The sequence below is a fragment of the Nerophis lumbriciformis genome, linkage group LG19 (assembly GCF_033978685.3).
Source record: "Nerophis lumbriciformis linkage group LG19, RoL_Nlum_v2.1, whole genome shotgun sequence".
In the NCBI taxonomy this organism is placed as follows: Eukaryota; Metazoa; Chordata; class Actinopteri; order Syngnathiformes; family Syngnathidae; genus Nerophis; species Nerophis lumbriciformis.
Genome location: NC_084566.2, coordinates 2,095,741 through 2,110,928, shown reverse-complemented (window position 1 = coordinate 2,110,928; position 15,188 = coordinate 2,095,741). Strand labels below are relative to the sequence as shown.

The window sequence follows — 15,188 nt, the reverse complement described above, 5'->3', positions numbered from 1 at the left end:
TAGAAGTTCCGGAAGTGGATCCCTCCTGACCTGTACTGCTGTACAAGGCTGCCACCTACCGTTAGCACGGTGTATGACATGAACAATGTGTCCTTTTCAACTGTATACAAAATATTTTGATTTGTTTATCATACTTTATAATGATTTAGATTTTTTTCTATACCATCATAACAAATATAGTTACAGCCCTGATAGATATCCTTACAGGATCCATTAATTGTGTCACCAAACTTGAAATAAATATTTTAATTGACATTCTTAGTATTGTGTGCATATGTATTTAATGCTTATTTTACTGTGCAGGATGCGTTCTGCTCCACTGACAATGATCTCATGTACAGTTCATGACTAAGCCTGACACATTTCTTTATAAATTAGAGAGCCATGTCACATCGCCGAGTATGAAGGTTAAAAAGTGTGACAACAGTTCCACTTCCGGACATAGAAAACGTTCCGGAAGTGGATCCTTCCTGACCTGTACTGCTGTACAAGGCTGCCACCTACCGTTAGGACGGTGTATGACATGAACAATGTGTCCTTTTCAACTGTATACAAAATATTTAGATTTATTTATCATACTTTTATAATGATTTTGATTAGTTTTTCTATACTACTATAGCTAATATAGCTACAACCCTAATAGATATCTTTACAGAATCCATTAAATGTGTCACCAAACTTGAAATTTGTTTTAATTGACATTCTTTATTGTGTGCATAAGTACAAAGCCAGTGAAGTTGGCACGTTGTGTAAATGGTAAATAAAAACAGAATGCAATGATTTGAAACTCCTTTTCAAACTATATTCAATTGAATAGACTGCAAAGACAAGATATTTAATGCTCCAACTGAGAAACTTAATTTTTTTGCAAATAATCATTAACTTAGAACACATTGCAAAAAAGTTGTCAGAGGGGCATTTTTACCACTGTGTTACATGGCCTTTCCTTTTAACAACACTCAGTAAATGTTTGGGAACTGAGGAGACACATTTTTGAAGCTTTTCAGGTGGAATTCTTTCCCATTCTTGCTTGATGTACAGCTTAAGATGTTAAACAGTCTGGGGTCTTCGTTGTGGTATTTTAGGCTTCATAATGCGCCACACATTTTCAATGGGAGACAGGTCTGGACTACAGGCAGGCCAGTCTAGTTTTTTACTTTGAAGCCACGCTGTTTTAAATAAGCAGGGGCGTCTGTGTTAACGTTGCTTGGATGGCAACATATGTTGCTCCAAAACCTGTATGTACCTTTCAGCATTAATGGTGCCTTCACAGATGTGTAAGTTACCCATGCCTTGGGCACTAATACAGAGATGCTGGCCTTTGAACTTTGCGCCTATAACAGTCCTGATGTTTCTTTTCCTCTTTGTTCCGGAGGACACGACGTCCACAGTTTCCTAAAACAATTTGAAATGTGGACTCGTCAGACCACAGACCACTTTTCCACTTTGCGTCAGTCCATCTTAGATGAGCTCGGGCCCAGCGAAGCCGGCAGCGTTTCTGGGTGTTGTTGAAAAATGGCTTTGGCTTTGCATAGTAGAGTTTTAACTTGTACTTACAGATGTAGCAACCAACTGTAGTTACTGACAGTGGTTTTCTGAAGTGTCCCATGTGGTGATATCCTTTACACACTGATGTCGCTTTTTGATGCAGTACCGCCTGAGGGATCGAAGGTCTTTAATATCATCGCTTACAAGCAGTGATTTCTCCAGATTCTCTGAACCTTTTGATGATATTACGGATCGTAGATGGTAAAATCCCTAAATTCCTTGCAATAGCTGGTTGAGAAATGTTGTTCTTAAACTGTTGGACAATTTGCTCACGCATTTGTTGACAAAGTGGTGACCCTCGCCCCATCCTTGTTTGTGAATGACTGAGCATTTCATGGAAGCTGCTTTTATACCCAATCATGGCACCCACCTGTTCCCAATTAGCCTGCTCACCTGTGGGATGTTCCAAATAAGTGTTTGATGAGCATTCCTCAACTTTCTCAGTCTTTTTTTGCCACTTGTGCCAGCTTTTTCGAAACACATTGCAGGCATTCCATTCCAAATGAGCTAATATTTGCAAAAAATAACAAAGCTTACCAGTTGGAACATTAAGTATCTTGTCTTTGCAGTCTATTCAATTGAATATACGTTGAAAAGGATTTGCAAATCATTGTATTCTCTTTTTATTTACCATTTACACAACGTGCCAACTTCACTGGTTTTGGGGTTTGTATTTAATGCTTTTTTTACTGTGTAATGTGCATTCTGCTCCACTGACAATTATCTCATGCTTCATTTGGACATTGTGCAAGGGATTTTGAACACGGCATTAGGCAATACAACATGCTTTTTATTTGGTCATCAATTTTGCTTGATATTTGCGGATAAACAATATTTTATAGCCAATTTGCACCTTCATACTTTAACAAGGAGCTGATTTTTAGGTCAATGCAGTGTGACTATGGCACCAAGTACCATCATCATGTGCTTAACGAAGCTGAGCAAACATCTTTTTCTGCCTTTGTCGCATGAATCCATCCCAAATGACAGGAGGCACGCTCACAGGCACTGTTACATCACCTCCACTCTTCTGCACCAGTGCACAGAGTGCTTCGTTATGAATAATATAGGGGCACTGGCAGGGGGGTTGATGACAAAAGGGGGCACTTACTGAGAATTAATATACACAAATATGAAATACTCCCAAAGGTGCTTCATGTTTGACAAAATTAAATGCACATTTTTTGGGAAAACATTTACAATAACAAAGCTGTAGTTTTTTCATCAATCTGCAATTTTTTAAAATTATTACAAATTCATATTGTTAAGAGAAAAAAAGTTAAACATTTAGACAATTTATAGAGCTTTAGGTCATTGTCTGAGAATTGTTCTTATTTTGATACAAAAATAAAGCTGTAATTTTACAACAAAAAATCTAAAGTTTTAATATTGTGAAAGTAAAGTCACACAATTTACAATTAGGTCAAGTTTCAAGAAAAGTTGAGGGAGAAAAGTAAAAATAAAAAATAAAAAGCACAACAAATTTGCAATTTTGCCCAAGTGAAAATATTGTGTTTGTGTAATGATACTTTAAAAAAAAAAAAAAAGTCAGAATTTTTTGAGAAAATGCTCCGAGAATGGAATTATTTTTACGTGGAAAACTGAACGGGATTAGAAAAAAATATAATGTCATGACTTGAGAAGTTAAAAAAAAAACACTTTCGTGTAAAATTGAAATGAAGAACTAGATTGTAATTTTATGGGAATAAATCAGAGGTAATAGTAAAAGTAGTCTTATCAGAAGCATAAAAGGTATATGCCTGAGTTAGGAGTTGCAGATCTTGACGTTAATCTTGTAATTTTATGACTATTTCCTTAATGTTGCAAACTTTTGTTAATGAACTCATGTTAATGTTAATGTTTTGTTAACTTTTGTTAATGTTGCAAAAAACTATTCTGATTCTGATTCTTTATCACAAGAATAAAGTTGAAATTTAACCATTCGTTAGTGAATATTTTAATAATTAATTAATTGCAAATATATGTTTTTATTATTTATTTCACAAAAATAAAGCTACAAAAAAACAAAATTACTACAAAAAATAAAGTTTTATTTAATGTCTACGGATGTTCCTAATCCTTATAAAAAAAACATTTTTTTTTTTTACAAGAATTTGACAGTAATTTCATGACAAAGAGGTAGTAGTATAGTAATAGTTAAAATTGTAAGACGCTCGAGTTAGGAGTTGCCGATCTTGTCAGGTTTTGACGTTAATCTCCTAATATTTTGACTTTTCCTCTTAATAGTGCCACCTTCTTCATGTACTTGTACAACTTTGCTCTTAAAGCAAACGGACAACATTAATGACAAAGGGGGAAAAGTACAATGAACACACAAATAGAATATACTCACACTAGTGCTGAGGGTTGACTTTATTTGAAAAGAATAGAAAAAGATTACACTTGAAATGAGCAGTGTTGCAGACACACACACACACACACACACACACACACACACACACACACACACACACACACACACACACACACACACACACAGTGGTAGTCATTTTTGTTATTTATATTTCTCTAGTATGCATATATTATTAAGTTAAATTAATTATTTGTTGAAAGATGGCCATTAAAGCCTACTACGCTGCTGCAATTTGAAGTTGGTCATTGTGGTGGTGCTTGATGAATACTTGGGCCTACTGTGCTACCGTAATTTAATTTTGCTCATTATCGTTGCGGTAGCCATTTTTGTGTTAGTTATATTGTTAAAATTAACTATTTATTTTTTGAATTGCTATGAAAATACAGTACAGGCTAAATGTTTGGACACACCTTCTCATTCAAAGGGTTTTCTTTATTTTCATGACTATTTACATTGTAGATTGTCACACCAAAACTATGAATGACACATGTGGAGTTATGTACTTAACAAAAAAAGGTGAAATAACTGAAAACATGTTTTATATTCTAGTTTCTTCAAAATAGCCACCCTTCGCTCTGATTACTGCTTTGCACACTCTTGGCATTCTCTCGATGAGCTTCAAGCACACCTGTGAAGGGAAAACCCTTTCACCTCTTGAAGCTCATCGAGAGAATGCCAGGAGTGTGCAAGTTGCAAGTTAATTTATTGAATTAGAAAGTGTCATTTACATTCTGTGTAATTAACAGCACCTGGCGGTGAAAACAGTTTTTGAACACTTGAGCCTTAGTTTTAATTGTTTATAGCTTTGTGTGAAGTTAAACTCGTTTTCGTTGACCTTTCTGTGTTGGCCTTGTGATGAGGTGGCGACTTGTCCAGGGTGTACCCCGCCTTCCACCCAAATGCAGCTGAGATAGGCTCCAGCACCCCCCGCGACCCCGAAAGGGACAACCGGTAGAAAATGGATGGATGTACTGTTGGATGTAGATGGAAAGAAGATCTTTTTTGCAAATAAATCTATTTTTTGAGAAACTTAAGTTGGAAGTTCATTTGAAAGTGCACCACCTGTCCTGGCTCAGCCCACGGCCTTTGGTTTTACAACAAAGTTCTGAAGCTTAGTGTTGTATCAGATGTATCAGACTGTAGGTGTTTTGTTTTTTTTAACCTTCGCATTCATATTTCGTTGTGTTTGTTGAATTTTTGTTGCGTTTCGCTTGATTGTAAAATATGTCGATCCAGAGGGGGTGTGACGTTCATATGTTGTCAATATTCAGTGTTTTATCCTTCATAGTTAATATTGTAAATCACACATTCTTTATTTTCATGTACATTCTGGGTGTTCAGTTAAAAAAAAAAGTGAAATTCCATTCCGTTTTTTAAGGCGGTCTGTCATAACTTTTTTAGCATTCAATCAGACATTATTGTGAGGTTTTGTATTAGTGTTCCTAAAAATAGGACCCAAGCACACATACTGTACAGCAGATTCGCAGCTTACATATATATATATATATATATATATATATATATATATATATATATATATATATATATATATATATATATATATATATATATATACTAGTGTTGTCCCGATACCAATATTTTGGTATCGGTACCAAAATGTATTTTGATACTTTTCTAAATAAAAGGGACCACAAAAAATGGCATTACTGGCTTTATTTCAACAAAAAATCTTAGGGTACATTAAACATATGTTTATTTTTGCAATTTTGTCCTTATATAAAATAGTGAACGTACAAGACAACTTGTCTTTTAGTAGTAAGTAAACAAACAAAGGCTCCTAATTAGTCTGCTGACGTATGCAGTAACATATTGTGCCATTTATCATTCTATTATTTTGTCAACATTATTAAGGACAAGTGGTAGAAAATGAATTATTAATCTACTTGTTCATTTACTGTTAATATCTGCTTACTTTCTGTTTCAACATGTTCTATCTACACTTCTGTTAAAATGTAATAATCACTTATTCTTCTCTTGTTTGGATACTTTACATTAGTTTTGGATGATACCACAAATTTAGGTATCGATCCGATACCAAGTAGTTACAGGATCATACATTGGTCATATTCAAATTCCTCATGTGTCCAGGGACGTATTTTCTGAGTTTATAAACATAATATGGATTAAAAAAAAAGGAAAAAAGATTTTGTGATGCCAAAAAATATTTATGTAATCATAGTAGTATCGACTAGATACGCTATTGTACTTGGTATCATTATAGTGGATGTGAGGTGTAGATCCATCCATGGCATTTGTTTACATTGTGACGCCGGTTAGCTATTGTATCCTCCTACGGTGTGTAGTGAAGCATGTTTAGCTATTCCTCGTCCTGCAGTGATAATGATACTTGTAAGAAACTTATTTTATTTGTCGCCATGGAGGCTGTCATGTCTGTATTATCATGTTTTGTTTAGTTTCTGTCTTTTTCACTCCCTTGTCCGGTCACCATAGCAACCATTAGTTTTCACCTGTCACGTCACGCACCTGTTTCACGTTTTGACTCACACACACCTGTCACCAATCATGTCACTGTTATTTAAGCATACCTTGTTCATCACTCGTCCTGCCTGCATTGTCGTTATGTCACTCCGGTTCAGGTCTCGTTTTGACAAAGTAAGTTCCCATGTCCATGTCCTAGTTTTTGTTTAAGATTAGCCTCACTTGCGTTTTAGGCACGCTTGCCTCTTTTTTGTTGTTGTTGTTGTTGTATTGTTTATGTTCGCGGTAGTGCGTGATTTATGTTAAATAAATCCTAGCCTACCTTCACGCTGTTGTCCGGAGCCGTCTATCTTGCGTTGGAAGAACAACCCCGCAGCTAGCTGCGAACCCCACGTGACAGAATGCAGGCAGCAGACGTTCTTCCGCAGACCGGCCACGAGGAGGTGATGGAGACGCGCTGGCAAAGCTGGAAGCCAACCAGAAAGGCTTTTTCTCGCCAGCATGACGCGTCGTTCCCCCAAAACCCTCCCACGGACAACAAGATTCCTCAACCAGCCCATTCTTCCTTCCCGCCGCAGGAGACCCGTGCTGATGACGTCATCCCGCCCACTGGTGATGACGTCAGAAACCAAGATTTTTTTTTTGAGTCTATTTACACCCTCTGTCAGCCGCCCACTATGGACTTTGTTTCAAAGAAAAATCCTTTTGAGAAAATTGTCTCTAAATTTAGATTTTGTCAGACCCAGTCTAAAGTGGGGGTAGGGAATAGACAATTTGGACAATTTAATGGGGAAGTTTCTGCCCTCCTCCGCCCACCCCTACAGAGAGTTCCAGACCGCAGGGAGCGCGTCTGGTATCCGCCCCTTGAGGGGGGGGCTGGGGTCGGGAGCTGTGTTGGTGGGGTGACTCAGCTTAACCATGTCAAGCCACAGCCTCCCTCACGGCCGCCACCACCAGTCTTTTACCATGCCAAGCCGCAACCCCCAGCTAGACCACCTCCACCTGCACCAGTAGCTCCACGACGCCAAGCTCCGGTACCAGCTCCACGACGCCAAGCTCCGGTACCAGCTCCACGACGCCAAGCTCCGGTACCAGCTCCACGACGCCAAGCTCCGGTACCAGCTCTACGACGCCAAGCTCCGGTACCAGCTCCACGACGCCAAGCTCCGGTACCTGCTCCACGACGCCAAGCTCCGGTACCAGCTCAACAAGTCCAAGACCAAGACCCTCCACGCCAAGACCAAGACCCGCCATACCAAGACCAAGACCAAGACCCGCCATGCCAAGACCAAGACCAAGACCCGCCATGCCAAGACCAAGACCAAGACCCGCCATGCCAAGACCAAGACCAAGACCCGCCATGCCAAGACCAAGACCCGCCATGCCAAGACCTAGACCAAGACCAAGACCCGCCATGCCAAGACCAAGACCAAGACCCGCCATGCCAAGACCAAGACCCGCCATGCCAAGACCAAGACCAAGACCCGCCATGCCAAGACCTAGACCAAGACCAAGACCCGCCATGCCAAGACCAAGACCCGCCATGCCAAGACCAAGACCCGCCATGCCAAGACCAAGACCCACGCCAAGACCAAGACCTATACCAAGACCCACGCCGAGCTTCGCCGCCTGACGCGCCACGCCGAGCTTCGCCGCCTGACTCACCACGCCAAGCCACGCCTGCCACGATGACGACGCGACTGCCTCCTCGTCGGCCACGGATATGGCCGCTACCTGGTCGCCCGCCACGCCAAGTGCGCCCACCTCCCAGTCGGCCATGAATGTGGCCAATCCCTGGGCGCCCGCCTCGCCTGCTGCAGCGGCGTTCCACTTGCCGCCGCCACTTGACTTTGCCTCGGTGGATTCGGGGCCACTTGGGCTGGCGACCCACCGCCATGTCCCCCTCCCGCCCTCCCATGACTTTTGTTAAGTTTTTTCTTGGACATCTGGTATCTGTCCTTAAGGGAGGGGCTCTGTCATGTCTGTATTATCATGTTTTGTTTTAAGTCATGTTTTGTTTAGTTTCTGTCTTTTTCACTCCCTTGTCTGGTCACCATAGCAACCATTAGTTTTCACCTGTCACGTCACGCACCTGTTTCACGTTTTGACTCACACACACCTGTCACCAATCATGTCACTGTTATTTAAGCATACCTTGTTCATCACTCGTCCTGCCTGCATTGTCGTTATGTCACTCCGGTTCAGGTCTCGTTTTGACAAAGTAAGTTCCCACGTCCATGTCCTAGTTTTTGTTTAAGATTAGCCTCACTTGCGTTTTAGGCACGCTTGCCTCTTTTTTGTTGTTGTTGTTGTTGTATTGTTTATGTTCGCGGTAGTGCGTGATTTATGTTAAATAAATCCTAGCCTACCTTCACGCTGTTGTCCGGAGCCGTCTATCTTGCGTTGGAAGAACAACCCCGCAGCTAGCTGCGAACCCCACGTGACAGAGGCGAGGATTAGTGATTTAGACGTAGCTAAAACATGGACTTTAGCTGCTAGCTAGCTAGCCATGTCTTAAAGCACCTCTTCCTGAGAGTGTTTCAGTGTTATAACTTCACCTTTATCTTTAGTTTTTAAGCCAAAATACGTCCATTCTCCCTTTTCTGTCTACACACTGTGTCTGCTTGTAAGTACTCCGTGTGTGTGCGCTGCCGAACATGCTCCTCTGCTCGTAAAGCCAGCAATGTCATGACGTGATGACGTTGGAGGGGCGAGGACCGTTACTTTTTAGAGGCGGTATAGTACCGAATATGTTTCATTAGTATCGCAGCACTATACTAATACCGGTATACTGTACAACCCTAATATATATACATTTATATGTATACATACATAGATATACCGGCCTCTCTAAATTTGGCCCCCGGGTCAAAATAATTGGCCTGCAATAGAACATCCTTGGTGTATAAATCTCGAAACAATCCCTTCATCACTGCCTTTTAAAGACTATCCTACAAACTGGACTAATTCTAGTGCTTATTTGTTCTTTCGGCCCGTTCCTGGCAGGCAGCGGCCGACTGGCAGTTAACGTGGAGTTAACCGAGCGCACGGTATAATTAGACCAACAAAAAAGGAGAGGGATGCAACATCTGAAGGAGACGAGGCTCCAAATGATTACACATTCACGCCGCTTCCTTCCCCCTTGCTGCGCACACAACCGCCAATTAGACAAGAGGTGGATGAGGACGAGCCGGGAGTCTATTTGCGTCGCCATTTCCCTCCTCCTCCCCCGCCCCGTGACGACGGCTCCCGGGAGCCAGAAAACAGAAGCGAAAAACAAGAAGGAAATAACGTCCGGTCGGGCCGCCAAGGCAGATGGAGGCCACAGTTGCACTCATTGTTCAGTGAGCTTTTCTACACAGTCCAACCCAGCGACAGCAATGAATGTTGATTGTGACCTTTTCAGGTCCCCGGAACCACACAGCGCCTTCTGTGCCTCTTTTTCTGGATCGCCATGCGATGACGTCGCCTGGGCGCACCTCGGGGCACAGTCAACGGTCGATGGTTTCTGTGTGAGTCATACCAAACTCACCGACAGCGTTGAATGTTCGCCGAGGCACGCGACTCGCGTTCGTTTCGAGCGTAACGCAGGCTAAGAATTGGTTTTACCGCCCTTCTCTTCTTCCTCGCCGTCTCCTGGTTGACTTCTGAAACACACAAGAGAAGAACAACACATCACACATTTGTAATATTGACACAAATATTTAACATCAGTGATTCTCAAACTGTGAAGTGGCTCCTTCTGCACACTAAAAAATAACCCAATTTATGAGTTGCGAGTAGGGATGTCCGATAATATCGGCCTGCCGATATTATCGGCCGACAAATGCGTTAAAATGTAATATCGGAAATTATCGGTATCGTTTTTTTTTATTATCGGTATCGTGTTTTTTTATTGTTTTTTTTTTATTCAATCAACATAAAAAACACAAGATACACTTACAATTAGTGCACCAACCCAAAAAACCTCCCTCCCCCATTTACACTCATTCACACAAAAGGGTTATTTATTTCTGTTATTAATATTCTGGTTCCTACATTATATATCAATGTACATATTTCGGTTGATATCGGTATCGTTTGATATCGGTATCGGTAATTAAAGAGTTGGACAATATCGGAATATCGGATATCGGCAAAAAGCCATTATCGGACATCCCTAGTTGCGAGTGTTTGGTTGAATTTTGGAGTTATTTTTATGAAGAGCAATCCATTTTTTGGGTTATAAGTGTATTATTATTATTATTATTATTTATTTTTTTCCACATTAACTAAATTTCTGGGTTTTCAAAATTATGAATCATTTTTGGGTTGTTTTTCAATGAGTAACGCGTTTTTGGGTAAAAGGCTTTTTTATTTTTTTTTAACATCAATGATTCTCAAACTGAAGTGGCTCCATCTGCACACTAAAAAATAACCCAATTTATGAGTTGCGAGTGTTGGGTTGAATTTTGGAGTTATTTTTATGAAGAGCAATACATTTTTTGGGTTGTAAGGGTAACATTATTATTATTATTATTTTATTTTAATTACACATTCACCCATTCACACACACATTCACACACTGATGGCGGGAGCTGCCATGCAAGGCCCTAACCACGACTCATCAGGAGCAAGGGTGAAGTGTCTTGCTCAAGGATGTGAGTAGGGTGGTAGAAGCCGGTGATCGAACCAGGAACCCTCAGGTTGTTGGCATGGCCACTCTCCCAACTGCGCCACGCCGCCCCATAAGGGTATTATTTTAACTCAATTTCTGGGTTTTCAAAATTATGAACCATTTTTGGGTTGTTTTTCAATGAGTAACGCATTTTTGGGTGAAAGGCTTTTTTTTTTTTAATTATTTATTTATTTATTTTTAACGTCAATGATTTTCAAACTATGAAGTTGAAAAACACTACACACTAAAAAATAACCCAATTTATGAGTTGCGAGTCCATCCATCCATCCATTTTCTACCACTTATTCCCTTTGGGGTTACGGGGGGCGCTGGAGCCTATCTCAGCTATAATCGGGCGGAAGGCGGGATACACCCTGGACAAGTCTCCACCTCATCACATGAGTTGCGAGTGTTGGGTTAAATTTTGGAGTTATTTTTATGAAAAGCAATACATTTTTGGGGTTATAAAGGTATTATTTTATCTAAATATTGGAGTTTTCAAAATTATTAACCATTTTTGGGTTGCTTTTCAATGAGTAATACATTTTTGGGTAAAAGGCTTTTTTTTTTTTTTTTAACATCAGTGAAGCTGAGATAGGCTCCAGCGCCCCCCGCAACCCCGTAGGGAATAAGCGGTAGAAAATGGATGGACGGATGGATGACTCCATCGGCACACTAAAAAATAACCCAATTTATGAGTTGCAAGTGTTGGGTTGAATTTTGGAGTAATTTTTATGAAGAGCAATCCATTTTCTGGGTCGTAAGGGTATTATTATTATTATTATTATTATTTTATTTTATTTTTTCCCACATTCACCCATTCACACACACCTTCACACACACAATTACACACTGATGGCAAGAGCTGCCATGCAAGGCCCTAACCATGACTCATCAGGAGCAAGAGTGAAGTGTTTTGCTCAAGGACACAACGGACGTGACTAGGGTGGTAGAAGCCGGGAACCGGACCAGGAACCCTCAGGTTGTTGGCACGGCCACTCTCCCAACTGCACCACGCCGCCCCAAAAGGGTATTTTAACTCAATTTCTGGGTTTTCAAAAATATGAACCATTTTTGGGTTATGAACCATTTTTGGCTTCTTTTTTTTTTGATTCTCAAACTGTGAAGTTGCTCCATCTGCACACTAAAAAATAACCCAATTTATGAGTTGCGAGTGTTGGGTTGAATTTTGGAGTTATTTTTATGAGGAGCAATCCATTTTTTGGGTTATAAGGGTATTATTTTAACTACATTTCAGGGTTTTCAAAATTATGAACCATTTTTGGGTTGTTTTTTAATGAGTAACGCATTTTTGAGTAAAAGGCTTTTTTTAAATAAAAATAAAAACAATTCTTGAAGGGAATTTTATTGTGGATTAATCTCATTATCATTATTTGCAATCACACATCTTACGTACATGAAAATATATGTATAGAACTACTATGACCATACACAGCAATTCTTGTAAAAAAATGTCACTCCTATCTTGCTTTTGAGTATATTTTAATGGAATAACAATTATTTTGATCAGTATTCATTCATTCATTCATTCATTATTTATTTATTTATTTCAGGCAATGATATAAAAAAGTACAAAGTTGACAACACATAATAATATAAATTAATATAGTGCAAAAGGTAATGTATAGTATTTGGAAAAGAGGAGGACAACCCAGCAGTAAAATGTATAATTTTTAACCAAATATTGGGGCAAGGAGAGCTAAATTCCTCAACCTAATAGTTGGGTTGGGAATAACCCAACATTGTAGTGAGCATAATTCAGCTTTTGTGTTAAATAAATTCAACCCAATAGTTGGGTTGAAAAAATTAACCCAAAATGTTGAGATAAAATAACTCAACTAAGGGGGTCGTCCTTTTTTGAACCAACAGTTTGGTTAAAATTGGGTTATTTTTTTAACCCAACATTTTTTAGTTTGTGGTGAAAATATTTAATTCTTAAAAATGTTGTACTTTATTTTTTATTTAACTTTTCTTGGAGAGTGACTCAATTGTAAAAATGTATTCTCAGAATATCAAAACTATTTTTTCTCCCTTTTAACCTTATTGTAAAACGACAGCTTTATTTTTGGGGAGTAAAAAAAAATCTCATGTCTGGATTTCCTAATATTGTCTCCTAATATTGTTATTTAAATTTTTTTTAAATATTTACACATTAATGTCAGAATTAAATCTTTATTCTTGTATTTTTCTAATTAAATGTTACTTCCAATTTAATTCCAAAATAAAAGTTTACACCTGAAGCACCGGTGTGAGTATATTCTATTTGTATATTTCTTTAGATAAGAACACTAAATCAACAGCGCCAAGTAGTACACTCCATTTTTTATTCCTGTAAAAACGTTATTAAATCATCATAATTTTTCTCAAGGAATCACTTAATTAAATATCCAAACGCAGTGTTACTGTTCAAACTGTGTGTAATGTTTCTAGGGCTGAAACGACGCGTCGACGTAGTCGACGTCATCGGCGTCATTGGTTACGTAAATACGTCGAGGACGTTTTTGTTCGTCGACGCGTCGCATATTTACGTCACACTACCGTCATGGCGGAGCGCAAAGCAGACGATGCGAGCGGTGCGAGCGAGGGGGAAAAAGCACGCCAAAAGTCGTCAAAAGTGTGGGGGTATTTCAATAAACGGCCTAAGAAGAAACGCTACTTTTACTCCGCTACTTTTATCTACATTCAGCTCGCTACTCGCTACTAATTTTTATCGATCTGTTAATGCACGCTTTGTTTGTTTTGGTCTGTCTGACCTTCATAGTGCCTGCCTTACTGCTGACGTTTCACTTCGTTCCACCAATCAGATGCAGTCACTGGTGACGTTGGACCAATCAAACAGAGCCAGGGGTCACATGACCTGACTGGCTCCGAGCTAACTTCGGGTGTTACCATTTAGTGGTCAATTGTACGGAATATGCACTGTACTGTGCAATCTACTAATAAAAGTTCCAATCAATCAATCAAAAGTGTGAAGGAAAAAATACCCTTTTTTTATTTCAACCGTAAAGACTGACTGCACAGTTCCTGTCTTCACAATAAAAGTCCCGCTCCATCGCGCCTGCGCTTTCAAAATAAGAGTCTCCGAAAGCCAGCGCAAACAAGCTAGCAAGCTACGGAGTTTGCCGCCAATGTATTTCTTGTAAAGGGTATAAAAACGAATATGGAAGGTGGACAAATAAGATGCCAAATAACAACCACTTTCATGTGGTATTAGACAGAAAGGAGGAACTTTTTTTCTCCTCCATTTGAAAACGTGGACGTTACCAGCACTACTTCCTGATTACAATCAATGCAAGTCATCAGAATCAGGTAATACACCAACTTATATTCTTGTCTTCATGAAAGAAAGGAATCTATATGTTAAACATGCATGTATATTCATTAAAACACCTTTAACATGTAAACAAAAATGGCAAAATAAATAAATATAAATTATATACTGTATATATCAATGTATGTATATATATATATATATATATATATATATATATGTGTGTGTGTGTGTGTGTGTGTGTGTGTGTGTGTATATATATATATATATACACATATATATATATATATATATATATATATATATATATATATATATATGATATGTGTGTGTATGTTACTCAGTGCTTGAGTAGTTTTTTCACAACATACTTTTTACTTTTACTCAAGTAAATATTTGGGTGACTACTCCTTACTTTTACTTGAGTAATAAATCTCTAAAGTAACAGTACTCTTACTTGAGTACAATTTCTGGCTACTCTACCCACCTCTGCTAATAATGTTGTTGTATGCACACTGTGTCGAGCGGAAATGGCCTATCATAGCAGCACAACGGCAGCGTTCTTGCCATCACCATCAACTAGTCAATCGTCCGCGTGAGTATACGTTGTCATCATTACACAAAAACATGAATGTGTCATTTGTATCTGCGTTGTAAATTCATAAACTAAAGCACCGTTTCGCTCTGAGAGGAGCGTTTGGCGTGCCTGTTCAGTGTTTACAAAGACGCGCTCCTCTTTAACGCTAACGTTAATTAGTTGTGCAAATACCTTTTACAACATTAACAATTACGTATACTATGTACAAACGAACAATTAACTTTCACTTTAATCATACTATCATTGTTGTGTTATTAAG

General features: G+C 39.1%; 1 protein-coding gene across 1 annotated transcript in view; it reads right to left on the bottom strand.

The window, feature by feature from the left end:
• Positions 1 to 5,455: 5,455 nt before the first annotated feature.
• The window catches only part of LOC133618914 (uncharacterized), a 46,350-nt gene continuing 36,617 nt past the window's right edge, over positions 5,456 to 15,188 (bottom strand). The window contains exon 3 of the mRNA XM_061979742.1: positions 5,456 to 10,029. Within this exon, the coding sequence (XP_061835726.1) occupies positions 7,370 to 8,161 (792 nt within the window). The 5' untranslated portion in view covers positions 8,162 to 10,029 and the 3' untranslated portion in view covers positions 5,456 to 7,369. The remainder of the gene's footprint in view (positions 10,030 to 15,188) is intronic.